The sequence below is a fragment of the Mustela nigripes genome, chromosome 1 (genome assembly GCF_022355385.1).
Source record: "Mustela nigripes isolate SB6536 chromosome 1, MUSNIG.SB6536, whole genome shotgun sequence".
Classification (NCBI taxonomy): Eukaryota; Metazoa; Chordata; class Mammalia; order Carnivora; family Mustelidae; genus Mustela; species Mustela nigripes.
In genome coordinates, this window is record NC_081557.1 from 154837562 (window position 1) to 154865534 (window position 27973).

The following is a 27973-nucleotide window of genomic DNA, read 5'->3' on the forward strand; positions in this document are numbered from 1 at the left end:
AAATAATGAAATAAAGATTATACTGATTGTAAACTATGTTTATAGTCCTTATGTGTTGTTGCTGAAATAGAGTCAGAAATAATCCCACTTTAAGGATATTTAAAATGTGTCCAATTTATGGTATACCTAAATCAAATGAATTGAAAATAACCTCATGAATGGAAAGAGACTCTAAGAATTTTAACAGTTGTAGCATCTGTTCTTTGAATGTGTTCTTTTTTGGTACTTAAATCAGCCAAACTTGTCTACCTATTCCCTTATCACAATCAAAATTAATCCATTCTTTTGCTTTAATTTTCACCGCAAAATTTTCTGTATTTGAGTGCATGCACAGTTGGTAACTAAGCTGGAATATGTTGCTGTTCATTCTTTTCAGTGTTTTATTTGCTTATCTACTTAAAGAATTATTCTGACAGAGTGAATTAAGGATATAGTAACATAATTTTTGTTGCTACCTACTATCAATATTTTATTCTTGCTTTTAGAAAGAATAATGGTAAGCTTCTAACCCATACTTCTTTTTTTTAGGCTAATCTCTTTTTTAAGAAGTTTTAATTTATTACATTTTTACAGGACTAGAAGAACTGCATTAGAAACATTCCAATAACTGTGTAAATCCTTTGTTCTTACACTTTTGTTTTGTTTTGTTTTGTTTAGCAGAATGTAAGAAAGTTTATACAGTGTTAGGCGCTATGGATATGGGAATTTAAAATTCTAATGTTTCTTCATTTTCCAATTACATATTGATGACAAACATAGTTTTAATAATGAATGAAAACTGGATACAGTTACTTAAATTTTCACTAAATAAAAGTGAATAACTTTTCAATATATGTTTGAAAATCAGCCTGAAAGACAGAGAAATTAAACCATTGGAAATCATCACAGATACAGTATAACTTTCAAAAGAAAAGGGGAGGGTGCCTGGGTGGCTCAGTGGTTAAAGCTTCTGCCTTAGGCTCAGGTTGTGATCCCAGGGTCCTGGGATTGAGCCCCACATTAGGCTTTCTGCTCAGCAGGGAGCCTGCTTCCTCCTCTCTCTCTGCCTGCCTCTCTGCCTACTTGTCATCTCTGTCAAATAAATAAATAAAATCCTTAAAGGTGTGGGGGGGCAAAAGCCTAAAGGAAGCAAATAAAATTTTAAATACTGTCCTGGCACAAAGATGATCATGGTATTTAATAAAATGCATTTAAAATGTACATTAATAAGTGATAATTAAGCAAATTTTTTAGATAACCACTTCTAAATAAGGAATGATTCAGAATATAATATAATGTGAATTTTTACACCCATATTTCATTTATTATTTATTTATTTATTACAAAGAAGGATTTGATTCTAAACTAGGAATAATAAAAATATCTACAAGAATATATCTCTTTACCAGAATATATCTGTTTAATTCAGTTATGTTTTCCTTGCAGAGTGCAGATATGAGCCCAGCAAGTAGCACCACTTCACTTCCTGTTAGTCCTCTTACTGAAGAGCCATTGCCTTTCAAGGTAAAAAAAATAAACAAAAAATAATTACTTGTGATACTTTTAGGATACTTACTTTACTATAGTAAAATATTGCATGATATAGATGGTAAGGTGAACTGCTTTAATATGTAAGGATCTAATTTTAAATGGTATAATCTTTGTTGTTTTGTTGTCATTCTGGTTGGTAAATGAAAGCACAGTTTGAAATAGAAGTTAATACTTTATAGACTACATGATTTGCCTTGTATGCAGGAAACAGTGATTTCTTTGCAATAGTTTGATGTCACATGAATAAGAGGTTTTGAATTGCTTATTTATCTTAATTTCAGTAATAAATTCAAGATCCATTATTTAGCCCTCATTGAGTAGTTACATTTCCATTAGTTGGTTAAATTTTCATTGATGACTCTAGCTTGTAATTAATTATGAGATCTTTATAAAACAGTGATTAAAATCAAAAATTGAAATATGGAATCATTCCTCCAAACACATTATATCTTAAAAATATTTAAGAAAATAAGTAATTGAGTGTGATTTGTAGATTTCTTCAGCTTGGGAGACTATATGTATTACAAGTAAGAAGTCATTTTCTTGTTTTGCTGTTTAAGGTTGGATGTATCTTTTTAAACCAGAGCTTGAGGTCAGCTTTTTTATATTTGTACCAGGGATGTTTGAGTTTCATTGAAATTGTTGTAAATAAAGGGGGGAAGAAAAAACTTGGAAAGTTGAGATGACACACTTAACTTACATGCAGTGGTTTCAGTTTAATTTGGTTTAAAGACTGTAGGTATGCATTTTGGGATTCATTATGGTTTTCATGATTTTTGGATTTTATCATAAAATTATTTTTTACTGTGTTTTTTTTTCTTTTTCATATGAAGAGCATAACCTACTTAACTTCATATTACTTAAACCAAGCACAGTGGCTGGTATTGATTTCTAAGTACTCAGTATTTGCTGTATTGTTAGAAAGTTATGAATTACATTGTGTATCTTTAGTTTTCTAATTAAAGATGCTTTGTTGCTTAATGGTAGACAAGGGGGAATTGGGTGGCTCAGTCAGATAATCAGCTGACTCTTGATTTCAGCTCAGGTCATGATCTCAGGGTCATGAGACTGTGCCCCAAATCTAGCTCCATGCTCAGCTGGGAGTCTGCTGGAGATGCTCTTTCCCTCTTCCTCAACCTCTCCCCCTGTCACATTCTCTCTCTCTCTAAATAAATCTTGAAAAATAGACAATAATAATTGTTAAAAGGTTATTTTATATCAGAGAATTGTTAAATACTGCGTAGTATTCTGATTACATTATTTATTGAGAAGTCTATTCTGCAACAAGAAGAAGATACTAACATTTCAAAATTTAGTGTTACTCAGTGTTTCCATCTTATGGTATATGGGACAAAATCTATGAAAAATCTTATCTTTAGCAAGATTTTAATTGAATTCTCAAAGCATTATTAGAAACCATTTTCTCTTTAAGTTTGAAATTATGAAGTAAAGCTCTTGCATTTGTAAATGAAGAGCTTTTTTTTAAACAAGAACTACAGGTCCTTATTCACCACTGTTCTCAGCATTCTGTTGGAGGCATGTCTGGCCATGAAGGCATTTGAGTGTATCCCTTCATAAGGAAAAATGTTTGATGCACAGTTCTCTACATTATACTACCATAAACTCACAGACTTTCCAGTCACACTTCTGGTGCTGAGAAATTCCTAGGATTCCAAGTTTGTAATTGGGCAGACAGTTGTTAATGGACATATATTTGGAAACAAAAGGCAACTGTATAATCTCTACTTTTTTAATAAAGCATTCAGGGTGACATACACAAGTGGTTTGTTCCCTACCACAATATAATTACAGAAGTTCAAGGTATAATTAATTTTGCATGGGTGGGAAGAATATTTTATCAAATAACCATAATAAAATCATAAAATTTCAAGATCAGTTATCTGTGAGTTTGAGTAGGCCACTTAACTGTTAATTACATTGTTTATGCTTCTTTTTATAGAATAACACAGAACCAAGTTGATAATGTTAACTTTGATGTGTCCATTGCAATCCATTCTGCCTTTTTTTTTTCTCTGCAATTCTTGATTTCTGTCAACCTAAATCACTTCCAGTCTAACCTGCCCCTCTCTCCCTATGTTAGACTCAGTCAGATACATATTCTACACCCAATGCCTTGGAGGTCACCAAATATTCCTGTTCTTTAATAAGATGATACTTTTAATTTATTTGTATACACACTGTTATTAGCAGCCTCGGTCCATTCCTGGAACTAACAGTCTTGAAGCTAAAACTAACTTACTGTTCTTGAACCCTCCAAAATAGTACACTTTATTATGGACCATGTTCTTTTTGTCACCTGTATTTATGCCCTACTTTAAAATTTATTTGCACTTCACTGAAGCATGATCTCTAGGTTTTAGTCCCTTTTTCTCCAAGAATCATCTTTTCATTGATTCAGTATGTTAATAAATGGCATTATTCAACCTTGCCCCTTTATCCTTATCATGAGATAAAGTCAGTGGATGGAAGTGAATTCAGCTCTGTTTTTCTTTACACTCTGTTTCAAGAGTACAAGAAGGCATTAAAGAACGAATATCTTCCATTCACCAATTTTCAAAATCTAATGTTAAATAAACGTAGTTTTCTAATTGCTCTTCCTGGCCCATTGACAGCTGCTTTTCTGTGATACTTAGGTTTGTGGAGTGTCTAATGAAATTGGGCATCTAGTGCCTACAATTCACAATGGAGCCACTCTGTTAGAGACCCAGCTACCTTCCCCAGGCGCTGACCGAGAGTGGTTCTGGGATATTTTTAGAGTCTTCTCTCCTTGTGAAATCCAAAGTTCTTAAGACTTCTTTTTCTCATCTCCAGAAATCACCATTTAGTCTAGACTCAAGAAGTTCCCTTTATTTTTTTTTCCAATTTCCCTTGGAGATTATTCCTCTCTCCTTTAATCAACCAGATCCAGGAAAAAAAAAATCTTCTCAATGTACTTTTTAGAAACAGAATAAAGAAAAGGAATTATCTGAACTGTCTAAAGATTTTTCTTAGTACCACCTTATTAAAGCAAAGGATAAGGAGGTGGAAATAAATTAATGTCTCAAAAATTTCATCTTGTCATGTACTCCTGGAATATTAGAGAAAGAAATGATGCTAATTCCTCTTGGCCATAGAACCTAAACTCAGCATTTAGTAACAAACATAGTTTGCTCTCACTTACATAAAGTAAATAGTGTGTAGAAAAAAAATAGTAATCCCAGAAAATAATACCTATCAACCATTAACTATTTGGATGAATGATACTTTAAATTTGTCTATTGTTTCTATAATGATCACTGATTTCCAGGACAAATTTCCATTCTGACACTTTCTACCTGTATGACCTTGACCTGTTACTTGGTATCTTAATTTTCCCATCTATAAAATAGGAGCAGCAGCAAATTCTTCTTCATTGGGTTTTTATAACATTAAAAAAGTTAACAAATAGAAAGTGCTTCAAATAGCACATGGTATCAGTATATGTACTAACTATTAGATTTTGTAGTACAGGTATCTCTAAATTTAAGGCAAGAGGTTCTGTATGTTACAAATAACATGAAGCAGAATTATTTCCACTTAATCCCTTGAACTTTATTTCCAAATGTGAGAGCAGTAATGTACTCTAAACATAAATCCTTTACTTTGCTGAAGAATACTATTTAATATTCATTTCTAGAAGGCATGCTATTTATTTCCTGCCCTGAGTATTCAGATAAGCTCATATATCAGATTCCTTGTATGAAAAATAATTAATGAAAATGTTCATTAATTACGAGGGAGAAGGAGTAAATACAATGAATCTGTCTTAAGGGAAAACTGGTGAATATAATAAAACATTACTTGGAAAAAAGAGATACATAATTAATAGGTCTGCAAACATAAGGACCTATGGCATCTTTTTATCAGGAGTACACTGTTGTATATTTTCTTTAATTTCCCAAACCTTCCCCCACAGATTAACCTGATAACCTCCTAAATGCAAGCTCCACTGAAGCAACATTGTTCAGTCACATTAGATACTGGAAAAAATCACATTGTAAACAAAGCACTGTTGATATTTTATTCTTTATATGTTGTAATGTCAGCTTACTAAGTAGTGTCAGTTTATTTTGTCTGACAATATAATACAAAAGAGCACATTTGGAGACTCCAGGAGAGTGGGAGTTTGTGTGAGTGTTTATTGCTGTTGTTTCTCATTCAGTGAATTTAATGGTCTCTCTTATTATTGGAAATCACTTTTTTTATGTCCCAAAAATAACCCCAAGTGGTATATATCCTATAATTTTTACTTTGTCATCTACTCATTCATTCATATGTTCTTTCATTCATTTGCTCACTCATATCTTAGTGAATCAACTTACTGAGTTGTGTTTGATAGTATTCTAGGCCCTGGTGTTTCAGTGTAAACAACCCAGACTAAATTCCTGCTTTCATGGTATTTAGGTTCTAGTGAGAAGGGAGAGACAATAAACAAATATATAATGCCTCAGATAGGGATGGTAAATGCTATGATGTAGAATGAAGCAGGGTTTGGAAGACAGAAAGTGACTCTGAAATATGATACTGTTCAAACAGCTGGCCAAAGAAAGCCATTCTCATTAAGGGATATTTTAGCAGAGACCATAATGAAGAAAGGGAGTAAGCCACTCATCTAGGCCTTTTCAGGATCAATAGAGAGCAGAGTGAGTGCGGGGGCAGGTAATATCAGGTCAGAGAGAAACCAGGTCATGAAGGGCCTTGTAGTCCAAAGAAAGGCTCAAGTCCTGTTTTACATGAGATGTGAGACCATTAGAGTGTTTGGGAAAAAGAAGGACATAGATAGACTTTTATTTTTTTTAATTTTTTATATAAAAATTCTTTATTAAGGAAAAAATGACTTAAGTATCCTCTTTTTATATTCATAAAGACTGCTCACCCTTCTGGGATAAAAATGAAATACAACTTCTGTTTATTTTTTTGGTGGTGGGGAGCAGATTCCTTTTTTTTTTTAAAGATAATTCTTTTTTATTAACATATAATGTATTATTTGCCCCACAAGTACAGATCTGTGAATCATCAGACTTCACATTTCACAGCACTCACCATAGCACCTACCCTCCCCAACGTCCATGACCCACCCACCCTGTCTTTTCTCCCACTAACCCCCAGCAACCCTCAGTTTGTTTCCTGAGATTAAGAGTCTCTTATGGTTTGTTTCCCTCTCTGGTCCCATCTTGTTTCATTTTTTCCTTCCCTATCCCCCAACCTTCCCCCTGCCTCTCAAATTCCTCATATCAGAGAGATCATATGATAATTGTCTTTCTCTAATTGATAGTTTTGCTCAGCATAATACCCTCTAGCTCCTCCATGTCGTTGCAAATGGCAAGATTTCATTTCTTTTGATGGCTGCATAGTATTGCATTGTATATATATATATATACACACCACATCTTCTTCATCCAGACGTTCTTGACAGTTATAAAAGATGTTCATTTGTTGATGGATATCTAGGTTCTTTCCATAGTTTGGCTATTGTGGACGTTGCTGCTCTAAACATTCGGGTGCACTTGCCCCTTCGGCTCAACACATTTGTATCTTTAGGGTAAATATCCAGTAGTATGATTGCTGGGTTGTAGGTTAGCTCTATTTTAAACATTTTGAGAAACTCCGTGCTGTTTTCCAGAGTGGCTGCACCAGCTTGCATTCCCACCAACAGTGTAGGAGGGTTCCCCTTTCTCCGCATCCTTGCCAACATCTGTCATTTCCTCGTGGTTAATTTCAGCCTTTCTGACTGGTGTGAGGTGATATCTCATTGTGGTTTTGATTTGTATTTCCCTGATGCCAAGTGATGTGGAGCACTTGTTCATGTGTCTGTTGGCCATCTGGATGTCTTCTTTGCAGAAATGTCTGTTCATGTCTTCTGCCCATTTCTTGATTGGATTATTTGTTCTTTGGGTGTTGAGTTTGATAAATTCTTTATAGATTTTGGATACTAGCCCTTTATCTGATATGTCGTTTGCAAATATCTTCTCCCATTCTGTCAGCTGTCTTTTGTTTTGTTGACTGTTTCTTTTGCTGTGCAAAAGCTTTTGATCTTGATGAAATCCCAGTAGTTCATTTTTGCCCTTGTTCCCTTGCCTTTGGTGATGTTTCTATGAAAGTTAGACTTTATTTTAAAACTATTACTCTGACTTTGGAGACATGGTAGAAGAAGGACATCAAGGCCCCTATAGGTGAGAGATGATGGCAGACAAAACTAGAGTGGTAAAGGTTGAGTAGGGTGAGTGTTGGTGGGGTTTTGGACATATTTTAAATGTGACTCTGCAGGATTTTTTAATGTATTATATATGGGATATCAAAAAAAAATCAGGTTTAAAGATTATTCCTGATTCTTTTTTTTTTAAGATTTTATTATTTATTTGATAGAGATCACAAGTAGGCAGAGAGACTTGCAGAGACAGAGAGAGGAGGAAGCAGGCTCCCCGCTGAGCAGAGAGCCCCATGCGGGGCTTGATTCCGGGACCCTGGGATCATGACCTGAGCGGAAGACAGAGGCTTTAACTCACTGAGCCACCCAGGTGCCCAGATTATTTCTGATTCTGATATTCTTTTTATTACCCTATTTTTGTTTCTTTTGCTACCACACTTGATTATATATTTAAGGAATGTGTTTATGATATGGTAATAATTTTATATACAAAATGGCACGAAATGTTTTCCTGTTGGTAACAAATTTTAATAAGGATCTATTATCAATAATGTGTACATTAAAAATAAAATGATTGTTTCTGTGTAATAAACTATCTCAAAACTTGGCAACCAAAAACAGTAATTTCTTTTTTTAGATTTATTCATTTTTTTGAGAGAGAGAGAGAGAGCACGGTTGGGAGGGGCAGAGGGAGAGTGAGAGAAAATCTTAAGCAGACTCTTCTCTGAGCATAGAGCGCCCTACATAGGGCTCCATCTCACCACCCTGAGATCACCCACAACCTGAGCCAAAACCAAGAGTCGGATGCTCAACCAACTGTGCCATCCAGGTGCCCCAAACAATAATTTCTTATTGTTGTTTATGATTCTCTAGGTTGTAAACATATCTAGACAGTGTTCTTATTTGGGGTCTTACAAGTGGATGGAGAATAGAGTTATCTGAAGGCTCAAGTGGAGTATATACAGTATAACTCCTTACAGACTACCTTGAGTTTTCTAACAGCATTTTCTCACAGTATTTTAGAGTAGCTAAGGTTGTTACATGACATCTGGCTTCACAGATAGTGAATGTTCCAAGATGTGGATGCTGCCAAGCCAATTATGGAAAAGACATAGAATTAGTGTTTTTGTATTCTTTGGGTAAATACCCAGTAGTGTGTTTGCTGGCTCATAGGATTGTTCTCTTTTTAACTTCTAGAGGAAACTCCGTGTTGTTTTCCAGAGTGGCTATATCACCAGTTAGCAGTCCCACAGTGCACAAGTGTTCCTTTTTCTCCTCATCCTCACCAACACCTGTTGTTTCTTGTATTTATTGATTTTAGCCATTCTGACAGGTGTAAGGTAATATTTCATTGTAGTTTTGATTTGGACTTACCTGATGGTAAGAGATGGTGAACATTTTTTCATGTCTCTCGGCCATCCATATCTTCTTTGGAGAAATGTCTGTTCATGTCTTCTGTCCATTTTTATTTGGAGTATGTAGTTTTGGGATGTTGTTGAAGGCTAGAATTTTAAGTTCAAGGTATTGGTAGGATTGGTTTCCAGTGAGACTCTCTCCTTGGTTTGCAGATGGCCTTCTCATTGTTTTCCCATGGCCTTTACTCTGTGGATGCACTTCCCTGTTATCTCTTCCTTTTCTTATGGGGATACCAGGAACTAGGTCTCACCCAAATGGCCTCATTTTAATTTATTCACATCCTCAAAGACCTCATTTTTAAATATGGTTATATTCTGAGGTACCAGGAATTGGAACACTAACATGAATTTTGAAGGGTACCTGGGTGGTTCAGTTAATTAAGCATCTGCCTTTGGCTTAGGTCATGATCACAGGGTCCTGGAATCAAGCCCCACATCTGTTGGTCTCCCTGCTCAGTGGGAAGCCTGCTTCTCCCTCTGCCTGCCTCTCCCCGTGCTTGTATTCTCGCTCTCTCTGTCAAATAAATAAATAAAAATGTAAAAAAAAAAAAAAAAAGACACGTGAATCTTGGAAGGACACAATTAAGCCCGTAATAGACAGACAGACTAAAGCGTGCTATGTTCTCTCTTCTATACATAAGGCCAACCTTGACTCAAGTAAAAGACAAATAAACTCTCTCTCGAGGGAGAATGACAAAAATTTGCAGCAATCTTTAATCAACCTCACTGAATAAAAATGATGTGTGGTAGTCTTTTATTAATCAGTTTTAGGCTCTATCAAATTCTGAGTCAGGTATTAGGAGTTTGGATTTGAGGGAATATAGAAGGAAATAGGAGTTTTCCTTAAATGTTATATATATTCATCAGTGTACTTACTTGAATATATTTTCCAATGCTGTTTTAATTTCCACCAAATTTGGCAAATTCACTTAAAAGTCACTGTATTTGGATTAACTTATAGTCCTTAAAATCTTATGGTTGAGAATAGAGTTATGGCTTTAAAAAAATAGCTTACTAAATTCCTGATTATAAATACTGACAGCAAAATTTAAATTGACTTAACAGCTACCAAACAATGCTGTCTATATTGTTATACAAATATACTAAACAAGTATTATTTTATTTTAAAGTTTCCTTTAGCTCTGTCAAGATACATTTCAAATGATTACTCTGCCTATCATTTGGCTTTTGCAGGCCATATTATTGATACATGATGAATGGTCTAATATTAAGAAAAATTATAATTTTATATTCTGATAAAATAATTTTTACATAAATTAAAACCAAGACAAATTTGGTCTAATTTCTAATTTCTCAGACATACTAAACCTCAGGGGAAAAGATTTTAATGGGAAAAATAAGCAAATACTTTTATGTTGCATACTAGCCTCACATTACTGTCCAGATCCTTCTTACACACTGCCCAGATGATTTCAGGAAGACACATACAAGATATAGAACTTGTCCATATTAATACATGCTAAAAATTATGTCATACCTCCCACCTCATCTCCAGTTCCCATATCCACTTTATTTCTTGAATTTCAATCTCATTGAGTTTCTTTTTTGTTGCATAGGTTGGTGCCTTAGATTTTTTGAGTTTTCCGAGTGGTACTGATAGAAGACTCTCTTTGTTAAAAGGCTTATTACAGCCTTACTTCAGAATATTGGGTCATACTCTGTCTGCTTACTGTAGTCAGAGTCCCTATGACATATTTAGTGGACAAGTATTACAAACGTTTGTTAAAGTTGGCCTTGGAAAATTGAATTCAAGGATCCACTTTCTCTATGGTTGAGTTAAACAGAACCCCAAAAAACTACCAGATAGATAGATTTGGATTATCTTTCATAGTTTTCAAAAGTAGGGATTGTATAGGAAAAGCCTAAAATTAGAGTAGAGGTACAGAACTTGGAAAGATAGATAGAATTCAGGTACAGAACGTGGGAAGATATTTCTGGGTTCATTTGCACATATAAGACAAGATGTTGAACAACTGTCAGAAAATCCTAAAGCCAATAAAAGCCTTGAAAATCTGAAAAATAAAAACAACTTTATATCTCCCCCCAAAAAAATAACTTTTAAGAATCTGAGTCATTAATTACTTCAACTTTGGTTTAGGGATCCACCTCCAAGTGGATTGACATCAATGAAACATTTATTCTTTCTGCCAACAAGGTGCCATTACAGTTTTATTTAGAAGCAGTTGAAGTCAACATGTGGTTGGTGTTGTGTTCTTCAACAACTGTTGGTCCTGTATGTGTAGAAGCCCTTGATATGGGGTAATAACAGAGTTAGGAATCATTGCTGTGTACACCGGTATTAACAAGATCTCTTTTTACATCTATTCCAGATAGCAAACTCAGAATGGGTGTAAAATAAACACTATATTTAAGATAATGACATCATTATCAATGATAATTTAAGTAACTGATCTCATATATAGCATATGCAGCATGTATTTCTTACTCTTAATTGTTACCATTTCATATACATTCTGGATCATAAACTCTCACCCACTTTTTTTTTTTTTAAAGATTTTATTTATTTATTTGATAGACAGAGATCACAAGTAGGCAGAGAGGCAGGCAGAGAAAAGGAAGCAGGCTCCCTGCTGAGCAGCCTGCCCGACACGGGGCTCGATCCCAGGACCCTGGGATCGTGACCTGAGCCAAAGACAGAGGCTTTAACCCACTGAGCCACCCAGGCGCCCCCACTTTTGTTGTTTTTAAATATAATCTCTAACATTGCTTAAGAGTTTACCTGTAAGTGTGGCGTGTACTCTACCATATTTTTCTTTAAATAAGAAATTAGCAATCCAGGTACAATTCAAAGACTATGATTTGTTATTAATATGTCCATTTGAGATGGACCATGAATATGAGAAGCTATTAGAAAGTAGGCTCAACCTGAATTTAGTTTATCTGGCAGTGACTTTCATCTGGTCTATCTTGGAATTGTCTACTTCTGTAACAAACAGTTTTAGAAGTTGAATGATATCAATGTGCAGTTGCAACTGTAAAATAAAATGTTCATAGAATTAAGTACAATGAATTTTACCATATATCAAATAATTTAGACATTGTTGTATTTTCTTTGGTAGCTATGTGAGATTGGAAAATATTAGATGTAAAAGGTTTTTAAAGATATTGGTCATCCATTGCTTTAATCATATAATGTAGTATTAAATAGCCATGTCGACAGATGAAATAAAATAAGTAAGATAAGCAAATACTCTGTTCTGAAGTTTTTTGTAACACAAATTGAGCATTTCTTCAGTGCAGTGCATTTTTTCATACCACACATAAATAGTTTTGCATAAATTCTATTATGTCTAACCATTGTTCAGGAAAAATAATGGTGGCACAAATTTAAAATTGGATAATAATTATGAAAAATCAGAAAATTCTATTTACTCTTGCTATAGTGAAGATAATAATGTAGATAAATGGCTGAACATCACTTTAAATGCATTCCAGAGAGGTAAGGCAAGGTGCAAGTGTTTGCACAGAAACTTAATTTTATCATCTTGAATAGTGGCTGACTCATAGCACAGAAAATCAGAAGGTAAACAATTGCCAGATGGATATATTAGACTCTAATTAACAGCCTAATACAAATAATTGTGAAGATAAATGCAATTTGAATATTGTGAATAATGTTGATGTCAGAGTCTCACCTAAGAAAATTGTCTGCTTTCAAGTTCCTGCATTATTATCAATAGTCAGCTTATGCCTGTACTAGTCATGTCCTTTTCTGCAGGTAATCTCTTTTACTGTGGTAAATCTGATAGGAAAACTTCATGTCAGGAGTTGTGACAAACACTTTTGAGCAAGTTGGCTAAACCTGTTACATTAGAATTTTATTGCATGTATTTCTTATTAAGAGTAAAGGTTAATTTAGAGTAGTTAGGTTCTGCTTAATAACAAAGACTTTGGCAGCATTGCTTGAGCCTGAAAGTTTTCAAAAAGCTGAACAGAACTGTCAAAGTGTAATTAAGGTAGAGGAATTAAGCTCACTTTTCTCCCTTCTCTGTTAAGCAATAGAACCTGCGGCAGCAAAGCCAAGTAGAAAAAATAGAGCCATGCCAGTTGCTGCACCATGATAAAGAGAGATTGGTCAAAATTTCTGGTAATAATGCCCACAGGAATAAAACTGAGAGTAGTCTATCTTCTTATTAACATTAGTCGTTTCTCTCCTTTTTTCTTGCTCTTTCTGATGGGCTTTAGTCACTTGGTGATATTAACTGTCACTATTTTTGTCATCTATCACTATTTGTTACATTATTGAATGTGATGTGTCATTCAGAACAATTAACTAACATTCTTGGAGTTCCTGCTATATGTAAAAGCTTATGTAAAGGTATTAGCAGAAATATTTTACTCTGACTATAAAAAGCTACAGAAAATCATAATGCTGGTTGTATGGGGTTATGGCCTGGAGAAGTGTGAAGTATTTCAGAAGGGTAAAGATGGAGTTGAGGAAAGGGAAGTGTCATGAGATCTGAGCCAAAGGAGAAGCAAGATCCAGGGTCCCAAGCTAGGCCCCGAGGGTCTAAAATTGTAAATACTCAGTGGTGTGTTTCCCATGTGACCAAGTTGTTTGGTGTTAAGAATAGTATGTGCTTTATAAGGAACTTAGACTAACTCTGTAGGCACTGAAGTAGAAGAAGTAAGCAAGAGTTGTGTCTTGGTCTTTAGAGTACATTGCTATCACAACATACTATAAACTAGGAAACTTATAAACGACAATTTATTTCTCACAGTTCTGGAGATTGGGGAGTCAAAGATCAAAGCACCAGCAGATTTAATGTCTGATGAGGGCCCACTTCTTAGGCAGGCATCTTTTGTCTCCTTTACCATGTCTCTATAAACTTACATGGTAAAAATGACAAGTGATCTCTCTGCGAACTCTTTTTTTTTTTTTTTAAAGATTTTATTTATTTATTTGACAGAGAGAAATCACAAGTACACTGAGAGGCAGGCAGAGAGAAATAGAGAGAAGGAAACAGGCTCCCTGCCGAGCAGAGAGCCCGATGCGGGACTCGATCCCAGGACCCTGAGATCATGACCCGAGCCGAAGGCAGCGGCTTAACCCACTGAGCCACCCAGGCGCCCCTCTGCGAACTCTTTTATCAGGAAATACTTTGCATTCATGAGGACTCTGGTCTCCTGACCTAATCATCTTCCAAACATCCCACCTCCTATTACTGTCACATTTGGTGTGTTAAGATGTCTCTATATGAAGTTTGGAGGGACACAAATATCAGACCATAGCAAGTTGAGTAAATAGTAAGATGCAAAATAAAGTTTATAGTGTTTCCTCAGCTGGATTTCCAAAGAATGGGTTCTGAACTTTATTTGAAATTTGTCAATTCCTAGACTATCAATTGGTACTAATCAAATATAAATTATAAGAATTTCATATCATCCAGTGCACTGATTATGTACATTTATACATGCCCCAATTGGGATGAAAATTGCTTATACTCATATTGAAATAATAGAGTTTACAGGTGCTAGGCTATCAAAAATAAACAAGAAGAGATCCATTCATTTATCTAATTGTTGTATCCTAAGAAGTTGTAGTTAGTGTATTGGTTTCATATTGCTGCTATAGCAAATTACCACAAATTTGATGGCTTAAAATAATTCACATTTAGTATGTTATTGCTCTGAAAGTCAGAAATCAGAACTAGGTCTCCCTGGACTAAAATCAGTGTTGCCAGATGTGGGTTCCTTCTAGAAGCTCTAGTGCCTGATGCATTTACTTGCTCTTTTGAGATTCTAGAGTTTGCCTGCCATTTCTTGGCTCGTTGCTTCCTTCCATCTGAAAACCCAGCAATGGCCTGTCAAATCTTTCTCATGCTGCACCACTCTAATTTATTTACTCTCTTTTCCAATAGAAGATGTTTGTAAATGCAGATATCATGTTTGTAGTCTTTATATTCCCTATTTCAGTGCCTACTATAGAACTAGTATATAATAAAACAATAATAGATGAAATTAGTGAACTTTTAAATGAATGGTTAAAAAAAAAAAAAACAACTTTTAATTAAGACCAAATTTTTTTCTCAAGTCTTTCATCCTGTTAAAATAAAGTTAATCATTTTATTAAATTAACCATTGATAACCTGAAATACCTAACAAAGCCTATCAAGCTATATATGTAGTATCAGGCCACTAAATTTTCAGTAGCTTGTGCTCTTTTTCCATACAACTCTAAGCATAGCTGGACCAATCTTAGGTACAGATTATCCCTTATGAGAGTAACTTGGTACTAGAGAATTCAGTATTCTATTGCCCTTGTTTTCTTAGGTTCTTATCTTGTGTTCTGAAAAATGTGGCTTCTGCACTGGCTGGTGTTTATCTCATAGCCAGTGTATAAAAGACAACTGCATTCCTGCCAGTTGCCTATTTGGGTTTCTAAATAGTAGTTTTCCTGAGATTTTTCATGGCCAGATGCTAGAAATTTTAGGTATAGACTCATTTTTCCAAATTGGAAATCTTGAGTGTTGTCTACTTCTTGGAGTATTAATCCTCAGTAAGCATGGCCATCGTCTCATCTTAAAGATAAAGAAGTTGAAGCTCAGAGCAGTTAAGAACTTAATTTGAGGACCTAGTGTTGATAAACAGCTCAGCTGGAACTCTAACTCAGGTTTTGTTTGTTTGTTTGAAATTCTAAAGACTGGTTTAACTACTATAAGACAGAAAGTCTACAGTGCTTTAATTTTAAGCATGGTTCTGATTGCTTATTGGTTTTATATAACCAAAAAGGGATAGAAATAGAACTAGAGGGACACCTTGGTGGCTTAGTCAGCTAAGCATTGGCCCACAGCTTGGGTCATGATCTTAGCGTCCTGGGATGGAGCCCTGTGTTGGGCTCTCTGCTCTGCAGGGGGTCTAGTTCTCCCTGTCACTCTCCCTCTGTGCCCTCTCTCCCTGACTCCCTCAAATAAATAAATAAAATCTTTAAAAAAAAATAGAAATAGAAGTAGAAATACAGAGAAGAGAGAAAAATGAAAAGTGAAGAGAGAAAGGGAAAGGAATGGAAGGGAGAAAAGATGTAAGAAGGAATCCACCAATTCTTTAGGTTTATCATTTAATGAAATTATAATCCTACTAAGATTATATATGTCTTTTATTAGTAGACCAATGATTTTGAACCATCTTTGGATTGAACGGCACATGGAATATTTTTCAGTTTTCATAGATTCAAGAATATAATTTGCTTTACATAATTTAAACAGAAGGAATTTTATTATAAGGTATTTGATAATTTTTAAATTCCTTGGAAGGTCAGCACACTATTCTTGGATACACAGAGACAAAATGCCAGGAAAGTTTCCTTTCTGGAAAGGATAAGATATGCTGCCAGACCAAGAACATGAAAAGGAAAAGACAATGGACATGGGGTTTTCAGGATTTAATATGTATTGGGTTTTTTTTGTTTGTTTGTTTGTTTGTTTTGGTTTTTGTGTTTTTGTTTTGATGTTTTTTTTTTTTTTTTAAGAAAGAGAAAGAAAATGAGAATTTGAGAATTGGCGGTGTGTGCTTGGTTTAAGGTATTTTATCATTAGGGAGATCAAGGTTATCTGAGAAGGGTGAGACAAGATCATGAAGACAAAGTTTATTCTAGTCTTTCCAAGCATTTAAAAAAAAATTTTGACATCGAATACATTATTTTATTTTATTTTTAATTTTTTTAACCTTTTGATCCCCTTTATCCATTCCTCTCACCCATTATCTCCTGCGTCTGGCAACCACTCATCTCTCCTCTGTCTCTATGAGCTTAGTTTTGGAGTTTTTGCTTTTGTTTTATTTGTTTGTTTAGATTCCACATATAAGAGAGACCATACAGTATTTTTCTTTCTCTGTCTGACTTCTTTACTTAGCATAATACCCTTGGGGTCCTGGGGTCCATCCATGTTGTCACAAATGAAAGATTTCACTGTTTTTATGGCTGAATAATACTCCATTATGTGTGTGTATACATACAAACATATGTGTATATATATTTATATCCATATAAATATTAAATCTTTTTCATCCATTCATCCATTGAGGAACTTTGGTCATTTCTCTGTCTTGGCTATTGTAAATAGTGCTGCAGTGAACAAGGGAGTGCGTATGTATTTTTGACTTAGTGTTTTCATTTGGGTGATAAATACCCAGAAGTGGAAGTGCTGGATCAAATGGTAGCTCTATTTTTAATTTTGTTAGGGAAACTTCATGCTGTTTTCCACAGTGACTGTACCAATTTACATATCCAGCAACAGTGTATAAGGGCTCCCTTTTACCTACATCCTCAACACTTGTTATTTTTTTTCTTTTTGTTAATACCCATTCTAATAGATGTGATATCTCATTGTGTTTTGAGCTGCATTTCCCTAATGCTTATTGATAGTGAAAATCTTGTCATGAACCTGTTGGTTATCTGTATGTCTTCTTTGGAAAATGTCTATTCATTTTAATCTACTTGTTTTCAGTAAGGTGCTACCTTTCACAGTTGTACCTGATGTCACTTTAATCCATCTAATATACTTTTGGAAGACAATAAACTTGTACCTTTTGCTAGGGAGAGAAGGAGAATTTGCCTGGCTGCATGAAATACTGTCAGCCAATCCTCTGGTTATCAGATCCATCTTCATTCCCACTTTTACAGGTACATAGCTTTTCTATGGCCCCACAATAACAGTAGGATTGTTTAGGGATGGAGATGTGCACTACTGGCTCACATTTCAGATTTCTTGTTTCTTGTCTGCTTTCCAGTTTCCTTTTCCTGTCTCAGGGTGCTTAGGTTTTACAATGGACTTCTTACCTTAAAATTTACATTTTTTTCTATTTTCTGTTTAAAAAATATTGATAGTTATATATATTTAGTTATATATATTTATTAACATACACAGAGTTTTCATGTTCATTTTTTTAAAAGAACTTGAAGTCTGTATTAAAACCAAGCTGAATACTATATGTGAGGTTATAAAATCTAATAAATCATAAATATTTGACTTTATGTGAATATTGGTAAAGGCTAAGAGCTGATATTTTGTAGTTTAACAGGGCCAAATGGCAGTTAGCTTTATGAATTTTGTTTTAACTTTGTTTTAACTTTTATCTTATACAGACTATATTCATTAATGCATAGGAGAGCCAGTTAAAAACAATTGGAATTGTCTTTTCTTTGAAATATGTCTTAATAAAGCAGTCTATTAGGAAAGAATTGGAACTTCATGAATAATCATTTCTATATAATGATAAATATCCTGGAACTAAGTTGTTTTTAACACTACTTAATTTAGTGCATGCAAAGATTTGATGAAAGCTTCAGTGAAGTTCTATAAAATATGGGTATATAACCTCAGATAAGTGTATAGAAGGACTCATGTGTTGTTCAAAAATGTCCCTGAGAGATGAGTATAAAGTACACATGAAAAAGTGAGACACATTTCCATGAGCCACATGGTTTAATATCATTACTTTCAGTCTAATAAGTTAGTTTTAAAGCTTTAGTGACAAATATAGAATGAGATTTATTAATGTACACAAAATTCTGTTTTTCTGTGTATTCATATTGTATAATTAGGTTATTAGCTTCATAATTTAACACATTTTTATGTGGTAAAAACAGTTTAACTGTTAGCAGCTGCCTTTAATATAACTTTACACTTACTCAAATTTAAATTACCTGTTGACTTGCGCAAGTAATTATAATTTTGTCCTAATACTGTGTAACATATGGTGTTTACATTCTTCTCAAGAGCTCCTTGAGGGGAAAAATAAAATACAGAAACATTAATATAAATAGCGATTTAAGGAACCAATGAAAATATGTACAAAGATTAATGGTAGTTAGTAGGATATTAAATAGTTGTTAAAGTATTTGAATTTGTCTTACTGAATTATTGATTTATGAGATTGTATTTTTAATTTTTTTGCTAGGTGTTGATTTTTTACATAATATATTCATTTTGAATAATATGTTTTCTAAATTGAAGTTATATATGTTTTTATTACTGTTGAATTTTAAGCCACATATTCCTCTGTTCTGCTTTTTATTATTTATGTCTGTATTTATGTCTATTATTATTTTATGTCTGTATTTATATTTTAGACTTCAACACTTATGGGGCAGATAACCCAATATTTTTTAATTAAAAAGTATAAGACATAAAATTTAGGACAATATTAAAAGTTATAAACACAGTCAAAATCCTAGTTATTTAGGTGTGATTTTAAAATGGGACATGTTCAATTGCACTATTTGGTATTTACCCCAAAGATACATATGTAGTGAAAGGAAGGGCCATTTGTACCCCAATGTTCATAGTAGCAATGGCCACAGTCACCAAACTGTGGAAAGAGCCAAGATGCCCTTCAACGGATGAATGGATAAAGAAGATATGGTCCATATATACAATAGTGTATTATACCTCCATCAGAAAGGATGAATACCCAACTTTTGTATCAATAGGGACGGGACTGGAGATTATGCTGAGCAAAATAAGTCAAGCAGAGAGAGTCAGTTATCATTGTGGTTTCACTTAATTGTGGAGCATAAGGAATAACATGGAGGACATTGGGAGAAGGAGAGGAGAAGTAAGTCAGGGGAAATTGGAGGATAAGACAACCATGAGAGACTGTGGACTCTGAGAAACAAACTGAGGGTTTTGGAGGGGAGAAGGGTGGGGGGTTGGGTGAGCCTGGTGGTGGCTATTAAGAAGGGCACATAGTGCATGGAGCACTGGGTGTGGTGCATAAACAGGGAATCTTGGAACACTGAAAAAAATAAAATTAAATTTAAAAATAAAATAAAATGGGGCATACTCAAGTGTATGCTCAGAAATTATCTGTGTACAATGTTGTTCTGCTAAACCACAAAGTCTCTTTAAACTCATGGTTTATCTGAAAGGTAGTTATAGTACAGGCTTTAAATGCTTGAGTGCTTTAATGTGCTAGACAGATTTTTTTTTTTAAGATTTTATTTATTTATTTGGCAGGCAGAGATCACAAGTAGGCAGAGAGGCATGCAGAGAGAGAGAGAGAGAGAGGAGGAAACAGGCTCCCTGCCAAGCAGAGAGCCCGATGCGGGGCCCGATCCCAGTACTCTGGGATCATGACCTGAGCTGAAGGCAGAGGCTTTAACCCACTGAGCCACCCAGGCGCCCCTGCTAGACAGATTTTAACATGCTTACATATTTTTTCTCAGGAAAGACTCCATAAATTAGCCTAGACATTTTAGTCCATTTTTTATAAGAAGAAACTGAGTCTATCTTAATCTCACATAACAAACTGAGGGTTGGTGTGGGGAGGAGAGGGGGCCTGGGAGAGGCTGGTGGGGTTATGGACATTGGGGAGGGTATGTGCTATGGTGAGTGCTGTAAAGTGTGTAAACCTGGTGATTCACAGACTTGTACCCCTGGGGCTAATAATACATTATATGTTTATAAAAAAATAAAAAATTAAAATAATTAAAATAAAAAAAATTAGAAAAGACAAGAGATAAAATGTACATAGGGATTGCCTGGGGCTTAGAGTTAGAGATCTACTATAGAGTTAATATGAAGACATTTTTGGGGTGTTGGAAGAATTCTAAATCTGGATTGTGGTAATGGTTATGCAGTTGTATAAATTTACTAAGCATTAAATTTATAATTTATTAAAATGTAAAAAAAAAAAGAAGAAACTGAGTCTAGAGTCTTTCATAATTCTAATACATCTCTAATAAATGGCAGAGCCAGGCTGATTTCAAAACCCATGCTTGAAGCCACTATGCTATACTAAATATTGTACGCTGAGCTACATGCTATTGTCTGTCATCTATATTTATTGGCTGAAGATGGGGACTAGATCAGAGTACCTTTTATGACTGACCACTCAAAGGATGTTTTGACTAGATAATTTAGTATCATAAAAGAGCTTGTTACCGTAATTTCTATTAACAAGCTATGAAAAATACTTTTAAATACATCTAATAGCCTATAGTTCTTTCTCAACTGCAGCTAACTCCTCTGTTTCTGTGGAATAATTTATCATTCATTTTATCTTGGGATTTAAGGACACTAATATCTTCTGAATTTCCAGGAGAAGAGTTTATTACTTCTAACTTTATCTAGATTGCTTTTAGGGGTTCAGATAAATGTGGGCCTAAAGTAATGTGTTAATCTACATCTGGATCAGCATATGTAATAGTTACAATTAAAAAAAAAAAGATGCTCTAATTTCTAGGGAGTCATTTTCAGATATTAGGGGCAGTTTTAACCCTAAGTGAGAAAAGCTTCGGAGATTGTTCTCAAATGATAATCACCAATATGTGAGGATGGAAATACTGTGTTTTGTTAGGTCACAGTCCTGCTTGCTGACTTTCTTTGCTCTAGACACTCACTCCTGATTGATTTCATACCATATCTGACCTAATGCTTCCAAATTATTTTACCTCTATGCCAGACCTCTCTGAGTTCCAGACTCGTATACACAAATGCCTGCTGATTATATCCCCACTTGGATATTTACCCAGATCTCCAAATAGACAAAACCATTCAGAACTTTTTATTCTTAGACCATTTTATCCAAGTCACTGTGCTAAATCTATTCCTCTCTGGTTCTGTGTATTTCCTTCATAATTTCAATAAATAGCTTTGCTTACTCCTTCATTGCTGAGGCAAGAAAAAAAAGGAGAGAAAAAGAATAGAATTCCATACTTTATCCTTCTCATTATTTCCCCACACCCATTCCATCTTTAGCAATCAGCTGTGCCTTGGGATATAAGTATATCCCAGTTTTGCACATTTCTTCCACTTATGCTACCATCACCATCATGATCTCTCACATAGGCTATCACAACCGTTTCTTATTGGTTTTCCTTTTTCCACTCGTGTCTTCTCTATAATCCATTTTCCACTTAGAAGCCAGAGTTCTCTTTATAAAATTTAGATTAGTTTATGTCATCCTCCAGCTTAAAATGCTCCAGTCGTGTCCCATCAAACACAAGGTTAAAGTGAGACTACTTTCCAAGTTCTTTGTGCCTTATATGTTCTAGCTCATGATAGCTTTTCCGATCTCCTCTCTGATTTCTCTTACATGTTTTTTTTTCTTGATTTGGCCTTGCTGACCTTCTTGTTGTTTCTCAAACATATCAAGTTCTCTCCTTCCTCAGAATAGTTGCACTAACTTTTTCTTTTGTTTCCATTTTTATTCTCTAGATTACCTTATGGCTCATTCTCTCATTGGATTTAAGAATCTGTACCCCTGTTAGCTTATCAGAAGAGCCTTCCACAATCCTTCCTAAAAAGGCTTTCCTAATGCAACCCCTTTTCTTGCTTTATTTTTCTTCATGGTGTTTATTATTTTTCATAGCACAAAACCCTTGTCACCTGGCATGACACTGTTTGTATGTATTTAAAGTCAGTTTTGCTTAGTAAAATAGAAACTCAACATGGACAGTCACCTACCCCACTGTTTCCTCAGTTCATGCAACAATGACTGGCACAGAACACCTATTTAATAAATATTCATTAAATGAAAGACATTTTGCTATTTCATACTATATTTTATTTTAACACATATATTTATATGTATGTGATACACTCACATATTTAAATACATATATGTATATAGATATGATATGCATAGGAGTGTTTTTATCATATTTTAGGTTAGCAGAAATCTTGGTAACATAATTTCCCATGATACTGAATTATCTAACCAAAACAACCTCTGCATGGCCACAGATTTAATGTAGCCCTTGTCTTTGTCCAATTAATACATGTTACCTAGAATTAGCCAGACAGGTGTGTGTAATTCAATATGCAACCTGTAGTCCAGAAAAAAGGAATTGAGTGCTTTAATTTGATGTAACCCATTTGGTGAGGTTACTTAACACTCACTTGTGTATCCTTTCTTTCCCTTGACTACATCTAATGTTTTCCTGACTTGAAAATCTTGGTTAAAATTTTTGATACTTGGTTGTAGTTAGAAATTGCATTCAGCTGCAAAAACAAAACAAAAAAAGAAAAAACACAATAACGGTACTTTAAATTCTATTGTATTTATTCCTACAAATAAGAGAGGTCTGGAGGTGGCAGCACAGATGGGGTGAATAAGGCTGCTCAGAGAAGCTGTGTGGGGCCCTGACTCTTATTATATCGTTCTGTTCTGCTTTCCTTAAGTCCACCTACTGTACCAAAGGCTACTTCCTAGTCTAGTGGCATTGTGTCTTCACAGCAGTGTTTCAGATAGTAGCAGGGAGGAAATGGGAAGGAGAAAGAGACATTCTTCCTAGTTGAGTTGGCTTCCTAATAAGGAGCCACTTTGGAAACACCACACAACACTTCTATTTATGTGCCATTGGCCAACCTAACTGAAAAGAAAGCTGGAAAAATGTAATTTTTTAATTAGAAATGTTACCAGTGGGAGAAACCTGCATTGTGTGAATGAAGGGTTTGGTTCTTGGATTCCCAGTGGAAGATTTATCTGGGGATCCTCACTTGAATAAAGACAGCCAGAAAGAAACTAGCAAAGCACAAAGCAGTTTCTTTCTGTCTTTCATTCTTTCTTTCTCTCTTTCTTTCCCCCCACAAAGCAGTTTCTTAAAGCAAAAGGACACTCTGACGATGGGAGTGCAATCAGGTTCCCTGAGGTGGAACTGACTCCTAGATTGTTTTGCAACTGTTCTGCGACTATTTGATATTTGTTGTGTGTCTCTGGACTGGGAGGAACTGTGATGTACAGTGGGGTGGTCTCCCATGGAGGCTGGTTCCAACCATTTTGGAGACCCCTCAGACTAGTTGTGAAGGGGAGTTTTTAACCTTCCAGGGTTTGTGCCTGAACCTTCATGGCAGCCTTTCTCCATGGGGTGGAAGGCTATCACCCCAATGCAAATGCATTAAAATGAGTCCGGGGTGTCAGGGTGGAAGAGTAGAAGGCATGTTCTGCACCTGTGAGCTGTTGGTCTGTTAGTCCCAAGGTCTTGGAAGCCACAGTTTCAGGATATTGTGCCCCCAGGCTTTTAATGTGACCCTATTTATCATTGCCCTTGCTTCCAGCTCCTATCTTTATCACTCCTCCCTCAAGGACTTGAGACGCTGCCTCTGGTCATTCCTTCCACTGCTTTGGCCTAACAGAAACATTGCTATCCCAAATAACATCAGGGCTGTGTTGCTAGGTAGAAGAGGAAGTAGATATTGGTGAGCAAGTAACAAGTCTATTTCAAACGTATCTCTGTTTCCTGTAGAATGTATTACACTGTTACAGTTATTGACATATGTTTATTTTTCCATGTCTTCCTTATAAATCCCACCCCATATGTCACATTATTGGGCTCTTTCAGTAGTTTGCCATCCCATCTAGCAGTGTGTTTTACACAAGAGTTAGTCAGTAAATACTTGTTAAATATAGATCACATGACTCAAACCTATTAGCTTGATTTCATTAGCACCTTATTCTGGCAGATGTGGAAATCCGGAGAAGCCTTGTCTCTTACGTTGCCTGAACTTCTACAGATATCTTAAAAATAAGAAAAATGAACACATTCTGTTTAGTGTTCGGTTCTCACATAAATGGCCAAATTGCCTACTTAAATTTGAAAGAGAACACAACTGAGTTATCAACAGTCTTTGGTAGAGAAGTATTAGCAGTGCAAACACCATTAACTGATTTGTATGAAATAAAACAACCAGCCTCCGAAACCTCTGAAAGTAATTTATAAATAAAAGAGCTATTAGTTACCTCAGTGAAGGTAAACACAGGAGGAGAAGATCCAACAATATTTGGTTTTTTGGTTAAATCTTATGCAGTGTGAAATTTGCATTTCTAAAATACATTTAACATTTTATTCAGAATATATTTTCCTTTTACCTAAAAGCAAGCTTTTAAAATGCATTAAGATAATATTTAATATAAAAATGCTTACTTTCTTTCCAATGCCAAATGCCATCTCTATGGTCTGTATAACTTTGTAATGGTATCATTAACATAGCACTCATCTCTATGTTCAACTTCTCTACAAGCAGCTTATGATGTTTTTTAACAATGATTCTTGAAAAATAGCATGTATCAAAATAACATGAGTTTTGTTTTGCTTTTCAACTTAAATTTTCTTAATTGAAGTTAGCTAATGATGTGGAAATGTTGAGGTTTGGAGGAAAAGGTCAAAAAGAATTCTTGCGACGTCTTTAGTGCAAAAAAGGTGGTTTTATTAAAGCACGGGGACAGGACCCATGGGACAGGACCCATGGGCAGAAATGGCTGCACTGGGTTTGTGAGGAACCATTGATTATATCCTTTCAAGTTGGGAGGGGTTTAGAGATACATTAAGTCTCTAAGGAATTGGGAGGGAAGATTTCAAGGACCTTGAGAGGGCTAGCTGCTCTGAGGAAAATGTCCTTTATTACTGTCTAATAGTCATGAAACCCTTCGGATGTATATCAGTGGCCCGTATGCATGGAGGATCACTGCTATTATATATTGAAGGGAGCAGAGATAAAGGAAGTTTCCAAAGGAATTTTTATATGTTTAAGTAGACTTACAGGACCCTGGAGTTCAGGATAATGTTAAACTAAAATTGCCTTTTGCCTTTAGCAAAGTATTAACATTGAAGCAGTTGAGTTCTTAGAGGAAGGTCACTCTGCCTGTCTCAAGGACTTGTCAGTGGACTCTAAGTAGTAAGAAAATTTACTTTTTTTATTTTGCCTTTGTTTCCTGTATCAGCTTATATGATATTTTTAAGAGTCTAATTTTCTGAGCACTCGATAGATTTGTTTTATGACATTATGTAATATTATTATCCAACTATCACTCATAGCTTTACATCATGTGCCAAGTATTTTAAATTTCGAGATTCTTCTGATACACACTCACATGAATTTTCTTACAATTTTTTATAAAAATTGAAAAGTTGGGGTCCCTGGGTGGCTCCATTAGTTAAGTGTCTGCTCTTGACTTCAACTCAGGTCATGATCTCAGGGTCCTGGTTTTGGGCTACATCGGGCTCCACTATCAGTGGGGCATCTGCTTGAGGAATCTCAGTGTCCTTCTCCCTTGCTCCTCCCTCTACCCCATCCATACCCTCTCTCTCTCTCAAATAAATAAAGAACTCTTTAACACTGCAACAAAAAAGAATTGAAAAGATACAAAAATTATGTTCCCAGTTCTCATATCAAATTTTGAACTGGTAAAGAACAAGAAATATAGGTAAAACATCCTCTGAAATGCTTAGCAAAGTGCCTTATATATTTCAGGTTTTCATTAAGTACCTACTGCATAAAAGTACTTCTTAAATTTCATTAAGTACTTCTTGAAAGTATAGCAGAACCTTAGGTTAAAATGTTGAAATAAGGAATACAGAGGATGCTTACATGTGTTTTTTCCACTGATGTTAATATATTATTTAAACTAAAAATAAATTTCCAGGTTCAGATTCAAACCCAGATAAAGAATTAGGTAAATTGAGGGTAACTTTTTTTCCTCTATCTTTTAAAAAAATCATTTCCGTTAATAAAAAAGATTTACTATGGTTTGTTACTATTTTTTCTCACTTTTAAAAGGTGGGATGAGAAAGAAATGATAAATGAGGTAGTGCTTCAGAATCTTGATCATTTGATCCAGGGAACTGAGGGGGCAAAGAACTACCAGATTAAAAATTGGCAAAGACATGAATCCACATGAAGAATCCACATGAAGTTGCTAATTAGGGAACTAATTGTAAGGGGTACTCCAGATACATAGGCCAAAGACTGGCTTATGCTAAGGTAGTGAATTGAGAGTAGCTCCGATGTCTCATTGTGATGGTAAGGAGGAGTAAGGAACGAGAGGGACCAATCTGGTGTCTGTTGGTTATGTGACCATGAGAATCACATTGAATACTTAATGCTTGGAGGGAATGGAAACTTAATGATATTTCAGACTATGGGATATGAATTTTCCCCATTTTGTCATGATCTCTTATTACCATTCTGTATCTTCCCTTAATCTCTTTTTTCTTAAGTCTTTTTTTTTTTTTTTTTTTTTTGGTATATATTCAAACAACTTTTACCTTTCCCTAAACCATCTGTATGACCAAAGCTTAGTCATCCTTCAAGTCCAAGACCAACTATCAGATTCTCTTAGTAATATTTCCAGACACCAACACTACCTTCTAAGTAGTGGTCTGTATCTTTCTTTCATGCTTATTCTTTCAAAAGGACCTCTTAATATAATCTTAATTATAGTACCTATGACAGTGCATTAGAATAATTCATGTATTTCTCCATTAGACTGTAATTGATCTGATGGCAAGTATGTTGTCTTATTTATCTCAGAATCAGTTGTGCATAATGCATTGTCTGTAGTGTCTAATCAATAACAGACTTTCAATAAATTTCACTGAATAGAAAGAATAACTATAGGAAACAACATGTGTTGGAGAGGATGTGGAGAAAGGGGAACCCTCTTCCACTGTTGGTGGGAATGCAAGTTGGTACAGCCTCTTTGGAGAACAGTGTGGAGATTCCTCAAGAAATTAAAAATAGAACTTCCCTATGACCCTGCCATTGCACTACTGGGTATTTACCCCAAAGATACAGATATCGTGAAAAGAAGGGCCATTGGTACCCCAATGTTTATAGCAGCAATGGCCACGGTCATCAAACTATGGAAAGAACCAAGATGCCCTTCAGTGGACGAATGGATAAGGAAGATGTGGTCCATATATACTATGGAGTATTATGCCTCCATCAGAAAGGATGAATACCCAACTTTTGTAGCAACATGGATGGGACTGGAAGAGATGATGCTGAGTGAAATAAGTCAAGCAGAGAGAGTCAATTATCATATGGTTTCACTTATTTGTTATGCTCCACAAATAAGT

General features: G+C 35.0%; 1 protein-coding gene across 2 annotated transcripts in view; it reads left to right on the plus strand.

The window, feature by feature from the left end:
• Positions 1-27973, plus strand: part of CCSER1 (coiled-coil serine rich protein 1) — a 1346695-nt gene that overhangs the window by 548644 nt on the left and 770078 nt on the right. For both annotated transcript variants that reach the window (XM_059394610.1, XM_059394604.1), the window contains exon 7: positions 1426-1503. In XM_059394610.1, coding sequence (XP_059250593.1) covers positions 1426-1503 — 78 coding nt within the window. The remainder of the gene's footprint in view (positions 1-1425; positions 1504-27973) is intronic.